The following is a 23,867-nucleotide window of genomic DNA, read 5'->3' as shown; positions in this document are numbered from 1 at the left end:
GTTATCTCGGGCAGCCGCGAGTCTCGCGCTGGTGTGGAACTCCGCCCAGTCGCGAGTGCTCGTGGTTGCGCGATTGGTTTTTGGGGACGGCACCCGACAGCTGTTGGGCCCCGCCCCCAATGCCTTTCGCTCCCGAGGTGCATGAGGAGATCACGCGGTCCTGGAAGTCCCCGTGCTTCCCGCGATCGTTTGGTGGCCTCCTCCACCTTCTCTGCCCTTGATGGGGCCGCGGCCTAGGGTACACTGGGGCCCCCTCACCCCCACTGTTGAACTCTCTGTTGCGCACTACGGTGTCCACAGGGGGCTTGACGTGGCGTGGTGTGGCTGTCCTAAGCACCCTCCCAAAGCCTGTGGGCTCGTCTACTTCGGTGGCGTGGTCCTGCAGAGCTACGGGCAGGCCGCCGCCCCGTTGCACATGCACAAGGGTGGAGCCGACCCAGGGCTCTTCATTGAGCTGCGTGCCGCGACTGATCCCGCCCCCGGGCGGTGAAGGTGGCCACACGCTCCCTGGGTCGGGAGATGTCCACAGCTGTGGTCCGGGAGAACACCTGGCCTTACCTGGTGATTTGGAGGACGTTGAGTGGGCCCGCCCCCTCAACTCACCCATATCCCAGGCTGGCCTCTTCGGCGGCGCGGCTGGGAACTGCGCCCAACAGTTCTCGGCCGCCCCAGAGCAGACTGAGGCTGTAACACGTACTGCCCCGGCGGCCAGCTGCTGCACCAGCCGCCGGCTCAGTCGCCTCAGTCCGCTCGCCGCCGAGGGCGCCCTCCCTCCTCCCGCCCGGCCCCAGCAGCAGCCTTCACCCGGGCCGCGCCGTGGAGGTGGTTGAGGATGACGCCCAGTCCGCTCCCCAGCCTGGTTAAACGCCACGCTGGAAGTGGACAACTCAGAGATGGGTTCCAGTTCTTCCCAGGGGATGGTAGCAGGGCCTCTCCTTCCCCCGGTGGAGGGCCGGGGGAAAATCCTTCCGCTGCTGGCCCCCGGGCTAGCAGCGCTTGGGAAGAACCCATGTTCCTGTCTCTGAGAGCCCAGAGACCGGTGATGACAGTGCGCGCCACCCACGGGTCCCGCCACTCGCATCCCTCTCTGTCGCCAGCCTCCTGGCAGAGCAGACCCCAGTGGAACGCGCGTCCTTCCCTGGTCTCCTCTGTCAGGACGCAGCCGTTAACCGCACCCCCACACCGGGACGCCCAACAGCCTCCCTTGTCCGGGTCGGTAACGCTGCATCGCTGCCCCACTCCGGGTACACCTGTAGTCCGTTTGACCCCGCTGGTGCAGTTCCTGGGAGCCTGGCTTCAGATTCCAGGGCTGTCCCGCTGGGTCGCGAAGACAGTCAGGTGCGGCTACGCGATTCAGTTCGCGCAGGTTCCTCCCCGCTTTCGGGGAGTCCGTTCCACTATGATCGGGGCTAATGCCCCCGTCATGCGAGCGGAGGTTGCCACCCTACTGGCGAAGGGTGCGATCGAACCTGTCCCTCCAGCCGAGGTGAATTCCGGGTGTTACAGCCCGTACTTCATTGTACCCATAAAGACCGGTGGGCTTGACCGATCCTGGACCTGCGCGTCTTGAACCGTTACCTCCACCGGTTTCCGTTCAAGATGTTGACAGCGAAACGCCTTTTCGAAAGCGTTCGTCCAGTCGATTGGTTGCAGCGATCGACCTGAAGGACGCCTACTTCCATGTCTCCATTCTACCTTGACACAGACCGTTCCTACGGTTTGCTTTCGAGGGGCGGGCATATCAGTACGCAGTTCTACCATTCGGGCTATCTCTGTCCCCTCGCGTCTTTACGAAGATTGCCGAGGCAGCCCTTGCGCCCCTTCGGCAGCACGGGGTTCGCATCCTGAATTACCTCGACGACTGGCTTACTGGGTCACTCTCGAGAGCAGGTTTGCGGACACAGAGATTTGGTGCTCCATCACCTAGCCCGTCTGGGCCTTCGGGTCAACTGGGAGAAGAGCAAACTTTGCCCCGCGCAGAGGATCTCTTTTCTCGGTATGGATCGCCTCGGTCGCCATGTGCGCGCTGCTTTCGAGCGAGCGCGCGCAGTCTCTGCTGACTTCCCTTCGACAAGTCGAGGGCAAGAGTGCGGTTCCACTGAAACTGTTTCAGAGGCTCCTGGGGCATATGGCATCTGCAGCCGCGGTAACGCCGCTCGGATTGCTTCATATGAGACCGCTTCAGCACGGGCTACGCGATCGAGTCCCGAGATGGGCATGGCGGTCTGGCACGCTCCGGGTACAAGTGACTCGGGCCTGCTTACAGACTCTCTCCCCGTGGTCGAACCTCAGCTTTCTACGGACCCGAGTGTCCTTAGAACGAGTTTCCAGGCATCTTGTTGTATCAACAGATGCATCATCCACGGGCTGGGGTGCCATGTGCAATGGACAAGCAGCCACGGGCTCCTGGATAGGACCCCAGTGCCTTCTGCATGTCAATTGCCTCGAGTTGCTGGCAGTACGGTTCGCCCTGCACCGCTTCCGAGCGTTGCTGAAGGGTCAACATGTACTAGTCAGGACAGACGACACGGCCGGGCGGTCTACGCTCCCGCCGTATGTCTCAACTCGCCCGCCATCTCGTTTTATGGAGTCAGAAGCATCTGAGGTCCCTTCATGCTGTCCACATCCTGGGAGTCCTGAACCGTGCAGCCTCGAGCTCTCACGGCTTCAGCCACTTCCTGGAGAATGGAGACTCCATCCCCAGACGGCCCAGCTGATATGGGAACGGTTCGGTGACGCACAGGTAGTCCTGTTGCCTCCCAGGACTCTTCCCATTGCTCCCTGTATTATTCCCTGACCTATGGTCGGCACGGATGCACTGGCGCACAGCTGGTCGTCGGGGCTACGCTATTATGCGTTCCCCCAGTGAGCCTTCTCGCACAGGTACTGTGCAAGATCAGGGAGGACAAGGAGCAGGTCATGTTGGTCGCCTCGTTGGCACGGCCGGACCTGGTTCTCAGAACTGCTACTCCTTGCGACAGCCCCTCCCTGGCCTATTCCTCTGAGACTCCTCAGAGACGGGGCACCTTTTGGCACCCGCATCCAGCGTTCTGGAAGCTCCACGTGTGGCTTCTAGACGGGACGCGGCTGGTTTGAGTAGCCCTCCACCTGCGGTGGTCGCTACCATCACTTCCGCTAGGGCAGAGTCTACACGACACCTCTATGCGTTGAAGTGGGACCTCTTCGTCACATGGTGCTCTTCCCGCCAGGAAGACCCCTGGAAATGCCCGATCGGGTCTGTGCTTCGTTTCTCCAGGAGGGGGTGGGACGAAGGCTGTCTCCTTCCACCCTTAAGTGTACGTGGCCGCAATATCTGCCTACCACGATCTCCTGGGAGACAATAAGGTAAGTAGCAGCACGACCTGATCATCAGGTTCCTGAGGGGGGCGAGGAGACTGAATCTTCCTCGCTCTCCTCTCGTTCCCTCTTGGGACCTCTCAGTAGTCTTAAGTGCTCTGTAGAGGCCTCCCTTGAGCCTTTGCGGTCGGCCGAGATTAAGCTCTTGTCTATGAAGACGGCTCTGCTGACCGCATTGGCCTCGCTTAGAGGGTCGGGGACCTGCAAGCATTTTCGGTTGACGAAGCGTGCCTTGAGTTCGGGCCGGCTAACTCTCACGTGATCCTGAGACCCCGGCCCGGATATGTGCCCAAGGTTCCCACCACTCCGTTCCAGAGATCAGGTGGTGAACCTGCAAGCGCTGCCTTTGGAGGAGGCAGACCCAGCCTTGGCATTGCTCTGTCCAGTACGCGCTCTCCGCGCCTACGTAGACATGACGCAGTGTTTCAGGACCTCAGACCAGGTCTTTGTCTGTTATGGTGGAGAGCGGAAGGGAAGTGCTCTCTCTAAGCAGAGGTTGTCTCACTGGATAGTGGACACCATTGTTTTGGCATACCAGCAGCAAGGCCGACCGTGTCCCCTTGGTGTGAGGGCACACTCCACCCGGAGTGTGGCCTCCTCTTGGGCTCTAGCGCATGGCGCCTCGCTAACAGACATCTGCAGAGCTGCAGGCTGGGCGACACCCAACACATTCGCCAGATTCTACAATCTCCGAGTGGAGCCAGTGTCCGACTATGTACTCGCCCCTACGGGTGGCCGGTAATGGGCCAGGCTCAGGTGTCTTCGCTTGCTCGCCATTCCACTCCAAGGACTGGATACGTGCGATATTTTCCTCAGGTGAGCTCCCCGAGAGCCCTGAGCTCCTCCAGCACTGCTTACGCCGACATCAGTTCAGTCTGCCCTTTCGAGCCCAGACCCTCATGTCCGGCCAGGTGCTCCGTGTGCATGGTTCCCCTCCGGCGACCCCCACACGAGTATTCCCACCGTAAGCCTCCTCAGTGAGCAGGTGTCTTTCCCTTGGCAAGTCCCTGCCACCCCTAGGGTTAAAAATCCACCTTCGGCTGGTACCCTAGAGATCTTCCATATGCAACCCTCAGCGGGTCATATGTGTATTCTCTAAGTCCTCCCTACGGTAGGCACCTTGGCATTCCCTCACTGGGATATGCTTCCCAGTGTACCTTGGTAATCCTGTGATAAGTGGGAGTCCTAGGGCCTTAAGTGGCGGGATCTCACACTTACGCAGGGCACTGGATGACAGCTGAGTGGCGCTGTTTTACAGGTTCCCCCATTCGTTAGTCACTAACGTACGTCGTAGTGACTGAACGAAAGGGAACGTCCGGTTACGTATGTAACCCTCGTTCCCTGAGGAGGGAACGGAGACGTACGTTTCCTTAGCCACGTCAGCTGTGCTGCCTGGAACGCGGAGTTCAGTCTTGGCTCCTGCAGCAGTAACATAATGCGATGTTCGCAGCGTACTTCCTTATATACCCACGAGGTGGGGCGGAGTTACGCATGCAAATTCCGCATGCCCATGGCATTGGCACTGCCATTGGGCGCTGTTGAATACGATGAAGATGATTGGCTTCTAAGCGAAACCCCCATTCGTTAGTCACTAACGTACGTCTCCGTTCCCTCCTCAGGGAACGAGGGTTACATACGTAACCGGACGTTCTTTCTGGTTCCCGAATCTGAGTTTTTTAGGTGAGAATGTAGTTATTTAGACCTCAAATATGTGACTCGTATAAAGACATAGCGCCTGTTTTACAATTTGTTTAAAAGCTTTCGTAGATGTGAGCTCCAGGCCATCAGCGATCGTTCAGCGCTCATACCCGCCGAGAACAGCTTCATCTCAGCCAGTCCTTCGGGAATTTGCCGCTGGCTCTTAATGTATATAGATAATGGTTAAACATGAGATATACTCATATACTCATCTCATCCCAAGCCTCCATTGAAAATTCCAAAACATAATTTTACAGCACCGATATTACCTCGCTATTACCTAATGTCATGTAGCTTTTAAGCATTTCATTTGTACAGAGAGTCTGGACACTCTTCATTGACAAGCATTTACTTCCTTGAAGGCGGGTTCTCTGTAGAAGTTTAAAACTATTGGATCTGCCAAGAGCCACTCTGGATCTGCCATAACCAATCGCTAAGGTTTGGTCAAGACGTATGTCATGCGCCGTTCGCCTTTATTTCTCACATGGAAGCCCGTAAAAGTAAATGTGCAGCCACCTCTGTGATAAAACCTTGTGCATTCGGAGTGTGATTTATTCACGGTGGAGGGGAGAGTTTTGTGATCGGGAACGTGCTGCTCACGTGGTCCATAACATGATTGTATACTGTAAATAAAATGTCATATGCTTGGTATGATAAGAATAAATGCTGCCGTAAAATGTTCAAATGTTTACGTGCTTTTCTTCCTTTTATTTTTTGAGCGTGATGAAATATATTACTCTTGAAAATACTTGCCAGCATTTAAAGAAATACAAGTCTAGAAATGCATCCAAATTACAGCGAAGCACAACCGCACGGTGCTCTGCAGAGGTCAAAAAGGATATAAACAGTGAATTTTGAAGTGAAATATTCTTGAAAACTCAGAGATGTGGATTCGGACAGCAATTAAATTACCACACGACCTTGGTGTTTGTCAAAAGCTGTAGCTAATCCGGCCAGGAATTTTTATGCGGGTGAGGGGAAGCGGGCGGCAATAAAATCACTGACTAGCCTGTGTAAATTATGACAATACCTTCCGACCGCACAAGAAACAATTACCGGGGCTTCAGCCAACTCCTTCACCACTAACGGAGCGAGCTGGAAAATCAAACTTTTCCCGGGACACAACATCATGCCCACCAACAAAACTCAGCAAAGATTGTTCTTGCTCCGGCTTTAACTTCTGGATATTCGGCAGCCGTGCCACAATGGAATGAATGGCTTCGCTCGCATTTTTTCTCCGCCGCCATTACTGAACTACAACACAAACTAGCGCACGACATCAACGTCATCGTTCTCATTCACTCCCACTGTTCGCTGATTGGACCGGTAAAAATTTGTTAGGAGAAAACCTGAGACTATACCACAGTCCCAGACGGAGTACTGAAGGAAAATGAAAATTGAGCGGAAGTACGTATAGAAGGCGGAGCCAGGCTATGTCCACATTGTATGTGTGTGAGTTTGAGTGGGAGACAGAGCAGGAGAAACTGTTCGTTCATAATTTTGTGGCAAAAAACATGGAAATGATTTTTATCCTATTTGCTTGGCGAGTGTCGTTGTGGGTTTTGGTTCTTTTGCTGTTGTGCTGTAAGGACATTCTGTCAAGACCTGCCTGGAACTACTTTAGCCTTGCGTAATAATAATTTTAAGATATCTTATTATTATAATATATTATTTTAAACATATATATATATATATATATATATTGAAAAATAAATGATTAATTAACTAGTTAACATCTCAAGCATATTTGCTTTATCTTTAAATGCGTGCTTTAAACAAGATAAACCTAGATTTGCATAAGATGTTGATTGATTGATTCATTTATTTATTTACTTTATTTTTTTCAATATTTATATTTTATGTCCACACACTAACCCCCCGGTTGCCATGATAAAAATGACTTTACAAAAAATTACAGCATGCTTATGTTAAGCTTTCCTTTATTTAAATCTATACTCTGAAGATGACATTTTTGAATCTAGCAAGAACCTGAGCGAAATAATGAAGTACATGAAGTTCTTCAATTGGGCTGTCGGAGAGGTGCTGATATCCTACTCCAGGAAGCACATCATGAGATAGCGCAGGAGGCTGTAGGAAAAAAAGGGAGAGAAACACGACGAAGAGGGTACAGACAGAGGGAAACACATCGAAGTGAAAAAGAGGATTGCTGTGGAGTGAACCGACCACCTGAGTAATGGCACACAGAGCAGAGTGCAGCTCTTCTGACAGCTGATAAAGGCGGCTGGGCTTTAGAATACCTAATCATTGGCCACGCACAACACAGTTCCTCTAAAATGTGTCCTTGGATGCATCTGCTGGCCCGGAGTCAAACGGCTCCAAATGTTAAAGTAAGCATGATTTAGAGCACCTCTTTGCTCACTCTGGCTGTCAGACAAGCACGGATAAGGCAAATGGGCTGAAAGAGCTAAAGCGCTAATGTACTAACACTCCCACAATGAACAAAAAGCTTTTAGGTTGCTTTTACTACGGCTGGGGAAAAGACAATGTGATTCAAAACTTGTATGTGTTTTATGCAACTTTTTCTAGCCTAGATAGAAGATTGTGGGACTTTACAAACCTACTTAACAAAGGAAAATATGTGAACAATGTGTGAACAATAAGGAAATTAGTCTTGCCATTGTCATAAAACTGAAAGCTTCTGCAGTGAGAAATAAGGCTAAGAAATGTTTTTCCCCAGTTTTCTTCAGTAGGCTGTTAACAAGCTATCTGTTTTACATTTAAATTGGGAACATTTAATCAATGAATCACTGTCACCTCTCGTGTTTGAAGTGTTAAACTAATTACCTGTGAATTATCTCTCTCGTAATGCTTTTAGCTTTCCGTGCTTTTAGCACTATTAACGTACTTTGTGGACTGACAGCTTGACTGTATAAACACACTAAGGTTTATAACAAAGAAAAAATATTCTCCATGTTGAGTTTTGCTAGATTTTTTTAATTTACTCTTTAATTTAGCTTCTCCAATGTGTCCAATCAAATGCAACAACATGCACAACATTTCTTATCTTTATAGTTGTACAAAAGATTTAAGAGTTTCTTGACTAAACAATGATGACTTCATACTTTAGTTTGCTTTTATTTCTGGTCCCATCTAAAATCATTGTAAAAGCTGTAGAAACAATATAACCGGAACTGTAAGCAAGTTGGTATGGTAAGAAATAAAGGTGACTTGACCTGCCTTGCACTGGAAAAAATGAAACAAGTGTGAGTGTGTTTTTTTTTTTGTATGATCTGCAAAGCTGCAAGCTAAAATTATTATGTCACTCACTTTGCAAAGAACAAACAAAAACACTATTAGAAAGCAGTTATAATGCCGCAACATTCCAGGGGTCTCATTTATAAAATGTTGCGTAGAAACTGTCCTACATTTGATCTAAGATCATTTCTTCTATCGTCTTTTTTCGTCAACGATATTGCATGTTGATATAGTCACAGTATCGTTTATGGATGTTTGTGTCATTTCGTCTTTATAATTTCACATATCAAAACTCAATAAAACATTACTCTTATAGCATGCAGTGTAAATGCATTGTGTAAATTCCATTTCCTTGTCAATGGAAACTTTCTTGATTTAAAGTTGGCAGAGGCTATTCTAGATGTCATTCTAGATTCTAGATGCCATTTAGTGCAAATAGATTATCATATTGTAGGTCTATTAAGTAGGCTGTTAGACACTTTATTTTTTATTTAAAATGAAATGCTTCTCCAAGCTATTAAGCGATGGGTATATGAAAAGGAAAGGGATCGGGAAAAGGGAGACTTGTAAGAGTGATTTCCTCCAGGTGTTCAGGCTGGAGGGTTACCAAACGACTAAAGAAACGTTATCAGAATGATGGAAGAAAACTGTACATTTCTTGCAACTTATACCAACGACGGTTACAATAGCAAAATGTGTGGGAGAGTGTGTCGCTATAGTGTGACTATATTGTATTGCAATAGGGAGCACTACAAGGTCAATACCAAATCAAAATTAATTAGCACCGCATTTGTAATAGAAAGGATTTAATGACAATTTCTAGTTATGGTTACACTTAAAATAGTTACAAAATAGATGTATGAGATGATAAAAACGAAACCATTAATCGTACCCTGCATGAATAGAATGTTACCTGAGGGATAGAAAGAGAGAGAGGGAGAGAGAGAGAGAGAGAGAGAGAGAGAGAGAGAGAGAGAGAGAGAGAGAGGGAGAGAAGAAGAGAAGAGCCAAAGAGCAAGGCCCTAAAGAGAGAGCCAGAGAATAAAAGAGAAAGCAACAGTTACAACGTCTTTTTATCTTTTTATCATTTAGAAGCCATGTCTGCAGCGATTCCAGACGATAGTAAACAAAGTTCCTCTACTTGTTGCACTGGGTAAAGAATGCTGAAAGCCAGGCTCTCATTGGCTAGTTGTTAGCCAATCAGAGTCAAGCAGCTTAGCTCGTTGAATATTAATGAGAACTGGCGCAAATCTTCCTGCAGGCTTTCTAAACCACACTCTTAAAAAAAAAAGTTCAATATGACACCAAAAATGGTTCTTGGCTCGTAATCATAGGGGAACCTTTTTAAGTGCTAAATAGCACCAATTTTGGTGCTTCAGTGGTTCTTCAGCGGTCCTTTGACTAAGGTGCTATATAGCACCTCTGAAGAACCGCTGAAGAACCACTGAAGCACCAATTTTGGTGCCATATAGAACCTTTTTTTTTTTTTTAGAGTGCACGCTAGAATGGCTTGAAACGAGATAACCAAGCCATTTTTTAAACAAAAACGATCATAGTCCATGGTAGAACTTCAGACATTACCACAAAAGTAATGAAATACGTGTGGCAGGGCACCTTTAAATGTAAATGTATGTACCTGTTAATTTTCCTGGTTAAATTAACTTTATATAAAAAAGATATACCAAAAAAAAAAAATATATGTTGTATTTCTACTCTAACTATGTAATGTTCTATTTAAAATCAAATATAAATAAATCAGGTTAGTGTTTTTATGCATTTTTACAGTTCCAAAATAATAACTAAAGGCAGTAACAATTTAAATGATATATTTGATGTGTAATCACATTTTTTAGCTTTTCTTTTAAATGTCAACTTATTTTCAGCAGTCATCAAGCTTGTACACAATGGTCACAGACACGAAGATGTACCTTTAATTTCCCCAAGCTGATTGTTCACAAAAAAAACAAAAAAACAATCATGTTTTCAGGCCATTTCAAGATTGATTTTGACATGACAAAGCGGTGATATCTAAGTGACTGAGTTGTTAACTTACTTTTTAATTAGTCTTCCCATTAAAACCATCATTGACTTCATTCAGGCCAATTCGAGATCGCACACGTAATCAAGAGGGGGGATTTATCGCACAAACTAATCATATCCAATCATAACCGGTCATATCCAATCATAGCGCAATGGAGGCATTGTCTCCTCTCAGGTGACTTTCCCCCACTCCTTCTCAGTTATCCCCCACTAAACCCACCGCACACATTGTCTGGGTCTGTTAAAAGTCAATGGATTCAGGGGAGGCAAGCCTCCCGCTGTAACTTTACTTGTGAGTATCGCTGTTGGACACTTCATAAAAACGAGTGACTTTTACGCTTTTTAATGTCACATTTTATAATATTTGTGTTGTTTTATTTTTGTAATATCGATTGTTTTCTCATCCAGTGTTTTTAAGGAGACTCTCCCTCCCTTGCCTCCTCAGAGGGAACGCCCCTGTAACAAATATATTCCATAAAAATAAGAATAGTCAATTTTGATTTCATGGTGACTTTGAATTGGTCTTTCCATTTTATAAAAATGTGACATAACATGAATGTAAAAAAACAAAAAAACCTACAGGCATCTGGTATGAATCATGAGGACCTTCTGTGTTTGGGAAAAAAGGTGCATAGAAAAAATATTTTTGGTAACTTGCTCTTGTTCTACTTGCAACAAATTTCTGCTCAACTCATCATCCCAACTGTGAAGCATGGTGGAATGAGTATATTGGTATAGGACTGTTTTTTTTTCTTCTTGTAGAGGGTTTCTATCAGTGAGGAACAAATGAATTCCAAAGTGTATCAGTACATTGTACAGCAGAATATTAAAGCACCTGTCTGTGATGTAAAACTTCAAAGTTGAGTCAAGCAACATGACAATGTCACCAACAGAGTGACTCAAATAGAGGAAATTCCAGACCTCAATCCTGCCAAACGTTGTTGCGGTACAAGCATCAGAACAATCAAGCAAGACGTCCAACAAATGTAACCTTAGCTGAGGTTAGTTCCAATAACTTCCTAGAAACATTACTTCAGCCACCTGGGATATTGGTTAATGTTAACTAGCATTGTTTTCTTGTCACTCTCACTTTACATTATCCAATTTTCTCTCAATGAATCATTATGTTTTGTTCTACCTTCTTTTTGGCTGATTACCCTGTTTCACTTGTAAAAATAAAACACGTTACCATAATAAAATAGGTTGTGAATTCAGCTTCATGCAAAAAAAACCCCAACAATGTGCAATATTCAAGTCCAACATCATTTCACTTTGTTGAGAGTTGGCTGAAAATAAATCAAGTTTTCAATACATCAACCAAATCTGAAGCTAATAGAAATGCTGATTTAAGGTTGTATGCCCTATGGCCATAATTTCATGTTTTTAAAGAAGCATTTATCACATAAGCCGGGTGGCGATATCCTAGTGCTCAAGGCTCTGTGCTGGAGCTGCAAATATTGCAGGTGCAATCGTAGATAGGGGTGACCCGTGAACTGAGTTACTAAGAACCCCATCACCACTTTGCCCTTGAGCCAAACAAAGTTTAGCACACACACACACACAAAAAAAAAAAAAAAACTTTTGTATTATTTACACTTTACACTCTCCTACACATTCACTCTCGCTCACAAATGATCCCTCAATCACATCATTTATCTACATTATAAGTTTCACTTCACAAAATATATTTTTTTTGTTACCAAGAACTGGTTCTTATGGAGAACTGTGTCCACTTTTTCAAAACTACTGGAACCAGATTGTTCCGGATTGTCTTTCATACATACTTTCATTTTTTAAAGACATAGTTTTTGGATATAAAGGGCCAGATTTACTAACCAGGACAAATTAGTGTGAGAGCACAATTCCAAAAAAGAGTGGGAAGTTCTGCATGTGACCTACTGACAATGTGCAAATTAAAGGGTTACTTCAGCGATTTAGCATTAAGATTTTTTTTGTCGGTAGAAACCCGGTAGTATATTCAAATAATGGTACTTTCCCCCCTCATATCCCCCTGAGACGAGAGAATAATGCATTTTATTTCTGGAAAAAATCATCCAATGACGCAAATATCGTCATTTTGCGTCATCTGAGGATTTTTTGGCCTGAGGCTAAAGACTACAGCCAGTAGAAGGAGCTAGTTCCGCATGTTTTCAACCGGCTCACAGGGAGGGATCTCACTCACAGAATGTAAATGCGCATAGCCGCTCGAATCGGGCATTAATAACGGAGCGGAGCAAAGTGAGTGTTTCAACTTTTCAAGGAATTCTTATGAAAGTTAAGCTTCCATATGCGATCTGAAAACGCGCCAGTGTGGACACTCACAGAGAATGACTGCCTCGCTTACCTCAGCTCTGCTCAGCTCTTCTCGTGATGAAAGAAATCTGACTCCTGCTCCTCCGTGCCTTTCGTTCAGCTCACTCACACGTTATTGAAAAGACACATACAGTTTTTAATTGTAGTGTTTATTCTCTAACTGAACGAAATTGTTGTATTACTATGAAAAACAAAACGACGGTGGGGGTTGTAGTGGTGGGCAAGTGATAACTAGTAGCCGTGGCTTTGGGAGTGGCCTCGTAGGGCAGCAAAGCAAGTGCATTCTGGGAGTTGTCTTTCATCCACATGTCTTTTCTCAGTCTAGAAGACACTAAATTCAAAACAATTTCACATTTCTACTGCATAAATGACCCAGTTTAAATACACATTCATCTTCCCAGCGCTGAAGTACCCCTTTAAAGAAACACATTTCCATAATGATCAACGCAACTTTGCGTCTGAAAGGGAAACTCCAACAAATGCATATGCAATAAGTTCAGCCGCAAAAATAACTCTGTCCACACCTTTTTAGAGCGATTTTCACTGCGTGTCTTTAGTAAATCCTGACAGTATTTTTTTAATGCCAAAATATGTTAGTAAATCTGGCCCAAATTGTCTTTACCTGCTGTACAGAGTAGTTGACAAGCTATCAGCATAATAACTAGCTAGGGGTGTGACGAGACAAGACGTGACAGGAGATTGGGTTCACGAGAACGAGATGAGACAAGATTTTTTCATAGTATTTTTAAGAAATCCTCAGTGATGAAATACATGACTAGAAAAATTGTTAGCAGGTGCATTTGACATGTTTTAACTCATCATCTTGTAATGAATGTCATTTCAGTTCTACTTTCTGAGTATGAATTATCATATGTAGTAAAAGACAACAATACTCACACAGTAACAGTAAAGGCAGTAAAGGTTTTGCCAAAAAATGAAGCACTGGCTTCTTTCCTGTATGATTGTCTCTTCAGACCTTAGAACGGCATATGATTTATGAGCTTCTACAACTTTTGACCTCCTAACTGAACTCCTTCCCACAAATTGATTATAGATATTAAGTACAAACAATAACCATAATCAAAGTACTCAATATTCAAAGTGAAAATACAGTAGAGACCGATAAACAGTGGTAGGCTAACGTATTGAAATCGCGTTTGAATGAGCGCTCCCTTTTACTTTCACTTTCAATTTCGCGATTGTGCGTACTTTTAAAGTGACTGTTATCCACCTGAATCAAATTGTTTTTATTTCTATAAAAAGCAAAACTAGAGTGGAGGCGAAATGTAAACGTAGCATTGGCATATTCTATCCTAGCTTCACCTTCACACTCCGTCATGACCAGGTCAATAACCACCAACCTCTTCACCCACCTCTGCCTCCGTAATCTTAGAGATTTGGCAATTATTGCAATTATTTTACTAGTCCTGAAACGGAAAATGTTACATTGACCTGTTAACTGCTGAAATATTTCTGTGTTTTGATATATTTACATCCCTCAGGGCTTTTAGTCTAAAAGTGTGCTCATTTGGATAAAAACCTATTTTTACTATTTTTACCTAAAATAGGATGATGTGAGCATTATGGCGTACTAAACTCTTACATGTAATTTATGTTTCATTCATACTCGAGGGCACCCTGGCGTGCAGAAAGTCCACAAGTAAGACTCATGAGTAATACATTCCAGGAAATCCCTAATATGGACAAAGACAACGCAAATTGACAGTTTAAACATGAAGAGAATTAACACATCATTGCGACAGTATGGTTTATCTGTGTTCTTCAAGCCATCTCGGGTATTTTCATAAGGATAATGTAATTATAATGCAATGCCAATCAACAACCTTTATCAATGTATATAATACTATAAAATAACAATTTCTTTTTAAATTTCTATTTGACTGATAACATTATTTTTTAACAAAATTTCTATATCGCCATCTTTTTGTTATCGTGAATTGAAAAATATGATATCGTGACAGCCCTAATTCAGTGTATGATTGTGAACTCTCTTAATATAAAAAAAACGGAATTGCAAAACAATTTTGACCGATTAAATTGAAACTTGTGAATTCGGCATCACCAGTCACTAATATTCTTAACAGCTGATAGAAAACACTAAACATAATTTTCAGGTATAATGATTTTCAGGTGAGTATATGGCAATTTCCATCCAGAAATAAAGATTTATCCATAATATTTTATTTGTCGAGCAGCAGTATTTCACTAGTGCTCGTGCCCCAGTAAAACGGGTGTATTGACACCTTCCAAGTAAATATACATAAAGCAAGAGCCTGCTATTTTAAATTAATTGTATATAACTCAAAGGTTATCAGTTTAAATAAGTCTAATGATTCACTTACTATATTGGTTGGAGTGGTTATTGGCTTATTCACTTTTCAAAAAAATACTCAAAAACACTTAAAATTCAGTCGAGTTTAATCTGTCTGAATCAGTTTCATTAGACACTCAGTGACTTATTCACTGAACCGCAAGTCATTTCTTTCAACATGTCCAACTCAAAATGAATCAAAACTTGCACCAAAAGTCTCATGAGACTCAATAAGTGACAGAAAATACTAAAAGAATACTAAAGTCTGCTAAATGACTACATGTAAATGTAAATGTAAAAGAATCAAAACACTGGAATTGTTAAGTGGACTCTGAAATGAAACCAGAATGGAAAAGATCCCTAACAATAAAAGCGCGTGCAAAGCAAAGCCATTTGGTCTGTCATAGAGAATAAAGAAGTTTTTCAAGACCAGCAAAGCAAAACACACATCAGTCAAACTACAAACCATTGGCAGTCAAATTCTCGGGCTGGAGCAACAAGATACAGTATGAGGAGACTTAACGCTGCTACTTAAAACACAGGATCAGGAACCACTCACCGGATCTGTGAGCTCCAGGATGCTGGCGCGGTAGGTAAGAGGTTTGCAGTCACGGGTGTTGTCTACCAGGCTGCAAGGTAGAAACATGGGGCCTAGGTCATCTCCGTCCAACACATCCACCGTAAGCGTAGTGGTGGTGGTGAGCCGGTCCCTTGGGTTTGGAGCTCGGTCCTAAAGGGAAACACGAACTTTGGTTTTAGGGCTGAAGTTTCAATCCAACTCCAAGATCTCAAACTTACTCGCCGGCCAAAAAGACTTTACAGTCAAAGTCAAAATTGGGTATTTCACTTAGTTTTTCCATCCTTTTCAAGTTCCTTCAAGTCATACTTTTTTTCTTGTTGAATATCTTGTGAATGAAATTGGTTGGACTTCAAGGCTGTTTAGATCTAAAAAAAAAATCTACACACAAACAAGACCAAGATACTGATTAAAGGTGCGGTCACATTAGCAAAATGTATGTGTAAAAAGGTCCATTGTGTGTTGTCAATAATGTAGTGATGTGTAAAGCACAGCTCACACAAAAATTCACTTTCAAATCAAACAGATTTCTGTTGGTCAAGGCGGTAAATCTATTTGACCATCTTGAACCTCACGCAAAATCCAATATCATGCATTACAATTGAAACCGGTAAATGTGACTGCCCCTTAAGACTACTATTTTGCTTCAAAATGACAAAAAAAAGTATCACACAATTCGTTTGTACAACTCTTTTTCACTGTATTCCAAGTCTTCAGCCTTTGGGTAAAGGACAGACTGAAATGTATGTCCAACCAATGCTATTTATTAGCACCAATTAACGTCAAACGCATAGCAGTACCAATGCTGAAGGCACCATTTCTGAATTGAACACAACAGCAAATGAGACTTGAGGGATTCAGAGGAGAGTTCCTGTGAATAACAGCTTCAACTTCAGTCTGTTTCTCACACAAACTTCTCATATGACTACAGAGTTGTGTAATTTATGGTGTTTTTTGGACCATTTTGGAGTTTGGCCATGTAAACCACCATCCACTTTTGTTTTATAGGCAAATAAAGCTTGTGAAAGCCATACAGGGTTTGGGACGATGAGGGTGAGTACATTTTTCATTCTTTTGTACAATGAGTCCCCTCCTCCCATGCAGACTTACATTGGCCTGAATGATGACAAGGTAGCGTGTGATCTCTTCGTAATTCAGCCTCTCTCTCAGAACCACCGATCCTGCCAGGGTGAGAGGGATGTCGAATGTCCTGTTTGTGGTCTGTAAAGAAGGAAAGCGTAGGTCAAAAGGGTTTCCCTTACACACACACACACACACAAAGGCTCACACAATTCAAGCCTCATGAGAAATTCATCATCTATCTGCTTTAATAAAAAGAGAATGCTGATGGGACAAAACTGCCTGACTTTCAATACCGTCTCACTCTTATTATCAATACATACAATACGTTACACTTTAAAAGGGACATGGAGACAGGATGTTCCTTGATCTTTTGAAATAAAAATGTTTGATGTGTAAATGGCTGCCTATCACAATACCTTTAATTAGAAAGTGAACTCAGTAGTCTTTGCATAGCTAAACTTTTGATTATCAGCATTAAATCCAATCCACATTGCAGGTTACTCTGGCCAAGAACCACCCACTTAGACAGAATAATTATTCATCTTGAACATTTTTTCCGCCATACCTTGAAAGCAAATTTTCTTTCCAGACGAACTTATGAAAAAAACAGTTTAGAGCTCAATTACAGATTTAATTTGGTCACATTGAGAGTCATTTCCAGTGAACATATGCATCAGATGGTCAGGGAACAGACTGTGGGCGGTGTAAAGGTGTTCCTTTGGGGCTTAGACTTCGAATTTAGAGATGTCACACAAAACACTTGAACTCTGTGAATAAAATATTCCTGGAATGGTTAAGTGGTGTTTAGCTCCTCTCACAGCAATAATGCTGCACTCATTAAGAAGCAGTACGAGAATGTCACCAATTTGCATTTGTAATACCACCATATTCATTTAAATGATTTGTTGAAGTAATTGTATTTGCATTTTATAATATGCATACTTTCTGCTATATTTCATTTGGTGTATTTACTGCTATTTTGCCTGTATATTTCCGTGTTGCTAAATTGTGCTAAATTATGCTCTGTGATAATCAATGATGCACAACAATGTATTCACCAAAGTTTAGGTTTTTGTAAGTAAATAAATTCAAAAGAACCTGCCGGAAACTCTCTGTGCTCCCTCTCCAGCACACCCAGACCATATAGAGAAACGTGTAAAGACATATTAATACATTGAGAAAGAAAATATAACAAATATGTGTAATATGATTTGGGAAATATGTATGTTTCTATAAATTGACGATGCTACCCAACGTCAAAGTATTGTTAGATGTTTAAACCTGGCAAGAAATATAAAACTATGGCTGTCAATAAAATAAAATAAAGTAAAATAACAAAAATTTAAATCATATAAAAAAATACAATTGTGGTTAGACTCATAACAAAATATTTCTGACCAGTTGATAGAAGGCAGAATAATCGAAAATTGGTTTACACTTTATTTTAAGGTGACACTGTTACAGTGTGATTACACAAATTGAAAAATATGAATTAACAACATCTACTTACTATAGGATTAGGTTTTGTTTAGGGTTAGTTTCTTGTAATTATGCATCATTTGCTGCTATTCCTATAGTGAGAACATGTAACATGTATAACAAAGACACTGCAAAATAATGTGTGAGTAAAAAAATATTAAAAATGACTTAATAATAATGTAATAGTAATATAATAATATTAATTGTTGTTATTATTATTAATAATAATAATAATGATAATATTTTTGTTGTAGTTTTTTTAAATATAGAAATCATTTTAAGAATTTTCTATTCAATTCTGAAGACATTCTGAGCACCAAAAAAAGAGAGAAAGAAAAACATGTACCGGATCTTTAGGGTTGTACCGAATGGTGTATTCAATTTGTCCATTAGGACCATCATCAATGTCAACAGCCCCGTTGTTTCCTGTAAAACCTGAGAAGATGGTGGTTCCGACAGGCGTCAGCTGGAAAAGATAGAAACACAGAAGTTAAGCATCTTTAACACTCTCTCAGTTGGCCACCTCTCAGCGTGAATGCAGTTTCATTCTTTGTTCTACTGCCATTTCATCATTTTGTGCTTGATTCCTGGTGCTAGTAAGTTGGCGGACTAGTTTATGCTTCAAGCATCTTGACCGTTGTGTTAAACAGCACTCCTTTGAGGGGGAATTTGATGGACATGCTCTTGTAAAGTACACAGCGCTCCTTCTCTTCATCTCTCTCTTTCTGGCTGTCATAACGAGGTCCTGCTGTGGTGCGGCTCTCAGAAGTGCGAGGAAAAAGAGGAAGTAATAGGTAAGAGTCTGCTGCGGAAGCTAGAGGCACCTGGGAACTCAGACGTTAGTTGCTGAGCCGCTACTCTGACGTTCTGACAAGATATATTAGACAGAAAAGAAGACAAATTCCTCACAACAAAAATGGCAAAGAGAGTTAAGATGCTTCAGAGAGCCTTTATGATGAAAATAACTGCCATCACGATCTGAGGAAAACTGTCCGACTGCTGTCACGAAGAGGTCATATAAGGCTATCTGAACAAAGAGTAATTAAACAGCCTTTTATGCATAATGAGCTCTTAGAAACAAAATCCTGAGTGAATCTGACAGTTTTAAATAAAGCACAATAGCACTGCTATTAGCATATGTTCTAAGTGCAATCAATGAGATTTTTTTTTACAGTATAGACTACCTATAAAAAATGCATAGAAATATTAGCTGTCACTCCAAATCACCCAATGTCTTAGTAAGATGATATTTAAATGCTTACTTTTATGATCAAAGCACTGTAGTTTTTAACATAGCATGCAATGCAATACACTGATGAACAAGAGATGAACGAATAAACGTTCCACAAAAGCTGTGTGATGTATATTTGATACTTATATACACATATATATATATATATATGTATATATACCGATCAGGCATAACATTATGACCTAATATTGTGTTGGTCCCCCTTCTGCTGCCAAAACAGCCCTGACCCGTCGAGGCATGACCCTTGAAGGTGTGCTGTGGTATCTGGCACTAACGTGTTAGCAGCAGATTCTTTAAGTCCTGTAAGTTGCGAGGTGGGTCCTCCATGGATTGGACTTTTTTGTTCAGCACATTTACATTTACATTTAGTCATTTAGCAGACGCTTTTATCCAAAGCGACTTACAAATGAGGGCAATAGAAGCAACTAGAGCAGTCAAGGGCAACAATATACAAGTGCTGTAACAAGTCTCAGTAAATCTAGCACAGAACAGAATGTTTTATGTTTTTTTTTTTTTTTATAAATTAGACAGACAGACAATGAATAGAAAGATAAGTGCTATTCTTGATTGGTCAGGTGTTGCTGGAAAAGATGTGTCTTTAGACGTTTTTTGAAAATGGCTACAGACTCGGCCGCACGAATTGAGATAGGCAGGTCATTCCACCAGGTGGCAACGGTCCAGGAAAAGATCCGTGACAGCGATTTCATGCCTCTCTGTTATGGCACCACAAGGCGTCGTTCACTGGCAGAACGCAAGTTCCTGGAGGGTGTGTAAGTCTGAACAAGCGAGTTTAGGTATATTGGTGCAGAGCCAGTAGTTGTTTTGAAGGCGAGCACCAGTGCCTTGAATTTAATGCGAGCGGCTATTGGCAACCAGTGCAGACCGATGAAGAGAGGCGTGACGTGTGCTCTCTTCGGCTCATTAAAGACCAACCTCGCTGCTGCATTCTGGATCAGTTGCAAGGGTTTGATAGTGCATGCCGGAAGGCCCGCTAGACGAGCATTACAGTAGTCCAGTCTGGAGAGAACAAGAGCTTGTACCAGTAGTTGTGTGGCATGATCTGATAGGAAGGGTCGAATCTTCCTAATGTTGAAGAGTGCAAATCTGCAGGACCGGGTTGTTGCAGTGATGTGGTCAGTGAATTTTAGCTGATCATCAATCACAACCCCAAGGTTCCTGGCTGTCCTGGATGGAGTTATGGTTGATGATCCTAGCTGAATGGAGAGATTGTGATGCAGTGCTGGTTTGGCTGAGACCACAAGCAGTTTTGTCTTTGCAAGGTTGAGTTGCAGGTGATGTTCCTTCATCCAGGCTGAAATGTCTGTTAGGCAGGCAGCACATCCCACAGATGCTCGATTGGATTGAGTTCTGGGGAATTTGGAGCCCAAGTCAACATCTCGAACTTGTTGTTGTACTCCTCGAACCATTCCTGAACCATTTTTGCTTTGTGGCAGGGCGCATTATCCTGCTGAAAGAGGCCACAGCCACCAAGTTTCCAAGGATGGCAGGACCCAAGATTTCCCAGCAGAAAATTGTCCAAAGCATCACACTGCCTCCACCAGCTTGCCTTCTTCCCATAGTGCATCCTGGTGCCATGTGTTCCCCAGGTAAATGACGCACACGCACACGGCCATCCATGGATGTAAAAGAAAACGTGATTCTCGTCTGTTTGATCGGACCACACGGGCCAGCCTTCGCTCCTAACGTGCATCAATGAGCCTTGGCCTTTCACCGGTTCATCACTGTTCCTTCCTTGGGCCACTTTTGATAGATACTGACCACTGCAGACCGGGAACACCCCACAAGAGCTGCAGTTATGGAGATGCTCTGACCCAGTCGTCTAGCCATCACAATTTGGCCCTTGTCAAACTCGCTCAAATCCTTACGCAAACTCGCTCAAATCCTTATGCCCATTTTTCCTGCATCTAACACATCAACTTTGAGGACAAAATGTTCACTTGCTGTCTAATATATCTCACCCACTAACAGGTGTATATACATATATATATGGTTTCTGTCCGACAGCAAAAAAAGCAAGTAGCAAATCATATGGTTCTTGGCTTTGACATAAATAAAATGCTTCAAGCAAATATAGTCGTGGCTAAAATGGTCGTCAACTGTCGTCAGACAGACCATTTTCAGTATAGCACAGCCTCTTGTAGCTTACTGTTTAAGACATCTAATCAATCTCAATAGCTGCAGGGCAAAAGGACATTAAGTTAGTGACATTGATCAATGGAAACCTGAACTTCTCTATAACTTCACAGCATCTGCAGACACTCAATGAACACAAACAACCCTTTAGCCATTTAGAACCACTTGCCATTCAATCCACACGTCCATCAAATGCTTTTTCGCTAACATTATTATTTACTTCGCCATCTCTCTTAAACTCAGCGTACTACTTCAGCACTCGGCGGACTTATATAGTGCACTCTTCAGTGCTTGTTGACTGATGGACTGAGCTGTGTTAGTCCCCCTTATCTGTGCGTCAGTCAGACGTTTCAAACTCCAGTTGAAATCGATGGTGGGCAATACAGCCTGCCGTTTTTTTGAGGCCACTCGAGAGGAGGCTGCCTGCCACTGAAGCTGCCTCCTAATGAGGGAAATCTCTACTGACAGCTCTCCGGGGAACAACTCTCAATTAGCTGAAAGCCACACACTCTCCATGCAGTCAATCCAATGTGAGAAGATCTCTGGAGACCGAGGCAGCAGTCCTACATACCCACAATGACACTACGTGTTGAATGTTATCGGAAGCTAATCCAAAGTGAAGGAAAAAATAAAAATAGGGCTAATGAATGTCCAGAAACGGACAGCATTTTTAACGGTAAAGATTGAGTCATAGAATGCGAAGTATCGCGACCGTAATGGCAGGCCCACAAAATATCTGCACCATGAAACTCCACGGAACTGGCATTACTGTCATTCAAAAAGTTTTACACATCTCCTGCCCTTTTCATTTCCCTTATATTTGGACTTATTAATAATGCATTTAGCCACCAAAACGAGATATCAGCATATTAGAATGATTTCTGAAGGATCATGCGACACTGAAGACTGGATTAACGATGCTGAAAATTCAGCTTTGAGTAAATTACATTTTAAAATACATTAAAAATAGAAAACAGTTCTTTTAAATTGTAATTATATTTCAAAATATAAGCAAAAAAAAAATATCTTGTATGCTTGTATGGATCAGAACAGATGAATTTTAACTATTGTGATTTGGGATGCAAAGTATAGGAAGGTTTTTAGACAAAATTTCAATATTGTGTATACTGAACAACGCCGTGATGGGAATCCACAATATAACCCTTGCTGTGGAAAAACAAAGAGAAGCTAAATAAGTCACAAAAGGTGACTGGCAGATTTATTCAGTGAGCTACTGCACTTCTGGGGTAATTACACAGCAGTCAAATACAGAGAAATGTTAACAGCTAAATGCTTCAGCTCCAAAGCCCACAAGTTCAATTCATTTACCGCAAAATAACCCCGTCATGGGTAAACCATTCACTGGTTGAATTTCCAATTCCATCAGGCAAATGTTCAGTTTAGCTAAAACGACTCACTTCTGCAAACTTCTAATAACGTGCGCTCCAGAATGCCAGTGACTTCCATGTTCTCCAGAAACTGTATAAAAGTAACTCAAGAAAAAGTCATTACAACTACAGAAGAAGAACAAAAGAATCCTTGCTAAATAGAAACTCACCTCATTAATCGCTACATAGTAGCGTGGCTGCTGAAAGCGTGGGGTGTTGTCATTTCGATCCCGTACGACTATCCGCACTTCGTGTAGGATCACCGTGCCAACAAGCTCATTAGTACACTGAACCTGCACTACAATGGACTGAATGTAGGAGGGAGGCTGAAAGACAAAAAGAAAAGATCGAAATCAAGCAGTTAATTTGCATGGTGTGCATTCAGCAGGGTGAACTAAAAACGACCATTCACTTGCAGTCCATTATAAAGCCCATTACAGAGTGCATACTGTGAACAACAGATTTCCCAGCTAAAGAGAAGAACTTTTATTTTTATATATATATATATATATATATATATATATATATATATATATATATATATATATATATATATATATATATATATATATATATATATATATATATATATATATATATATATATATATATATATATATATATATATATATATATATATATATATATATATATATATATATATATATATATAATAGTTCTGATCACCTAAAGAGATTAACAGATAAAGAGTGTCCGAAAGTCTGAGACCACTGATTGACTGTTTTATTTTAACACAGATTATATTATCAGCCTAACAATTTTAGGATTTAAAGTGCCACTATTGTGCTTTATTATGCCTCTATATGCACTACTTTACCTTTCATGCAGTTTGTAATACAGATGTTTGTGAATGTAAAATGTCTGCAAAGTTTTAAAGGGGACATATCATGACAATCTGACTTTTTCCATGTTTAAGTGCTATAATCGGGTCCGTGGTGCATCTACCAACCCAGAAAA

General features: G+C 42.5%; 1 protein-coding gene across 1 annotated transcript in view; it reads right to left on the bottom strand.

Moving 5' to 3' along the window:
- Positions 1 to 23,867, bottom strand: part of pcdh15b (protocadherin-related 15b) — a gene marked incomplete at its 3' end in the record, with an annotated part of 357,459 nt that overhangs the window by 241,161 nt on the left and 92,431 nt on the right. The window contains exons 6-9 of the mRNA XM_079845636.1: positions 23,060 to 23,215; positions 18,442 to 18,561; positions 16,644 to 16,754; positions 15,516 to 15,686 (exon numbers count right to left, since the gene is read on the bottom strand). Coding sequence (XP_079701762.1) covers positions 15,516 to 15,686; positions 16,644 to 16,754; positions 18,442 to 18,561; positions 23,060 to 23,215 — 558 coding nt within the window. The remainder of the gene's footprint in view (positions 1 to 15,515; positions 15,687 to 16,643; positions 16,755 to 18,441; positions 18,562 to 23,059; positions 23,216 to 23,867) is intronic.

The sequence above is a fragment of the Gobio gobio genome, assembly GCF_949357685.1.
Source record: "Gobio gobio genome assembly, chromosome: 20".
NCBI classification, from domain to species: Eukaryota; Metazoa; Chordata; class Actinopteri; order Cypriniformes; family Gobionidae; genus Gobio; species Gobio gobio.
This window is presented reverse-complemented; position numbering and strand designations above follow the sequence as displayed.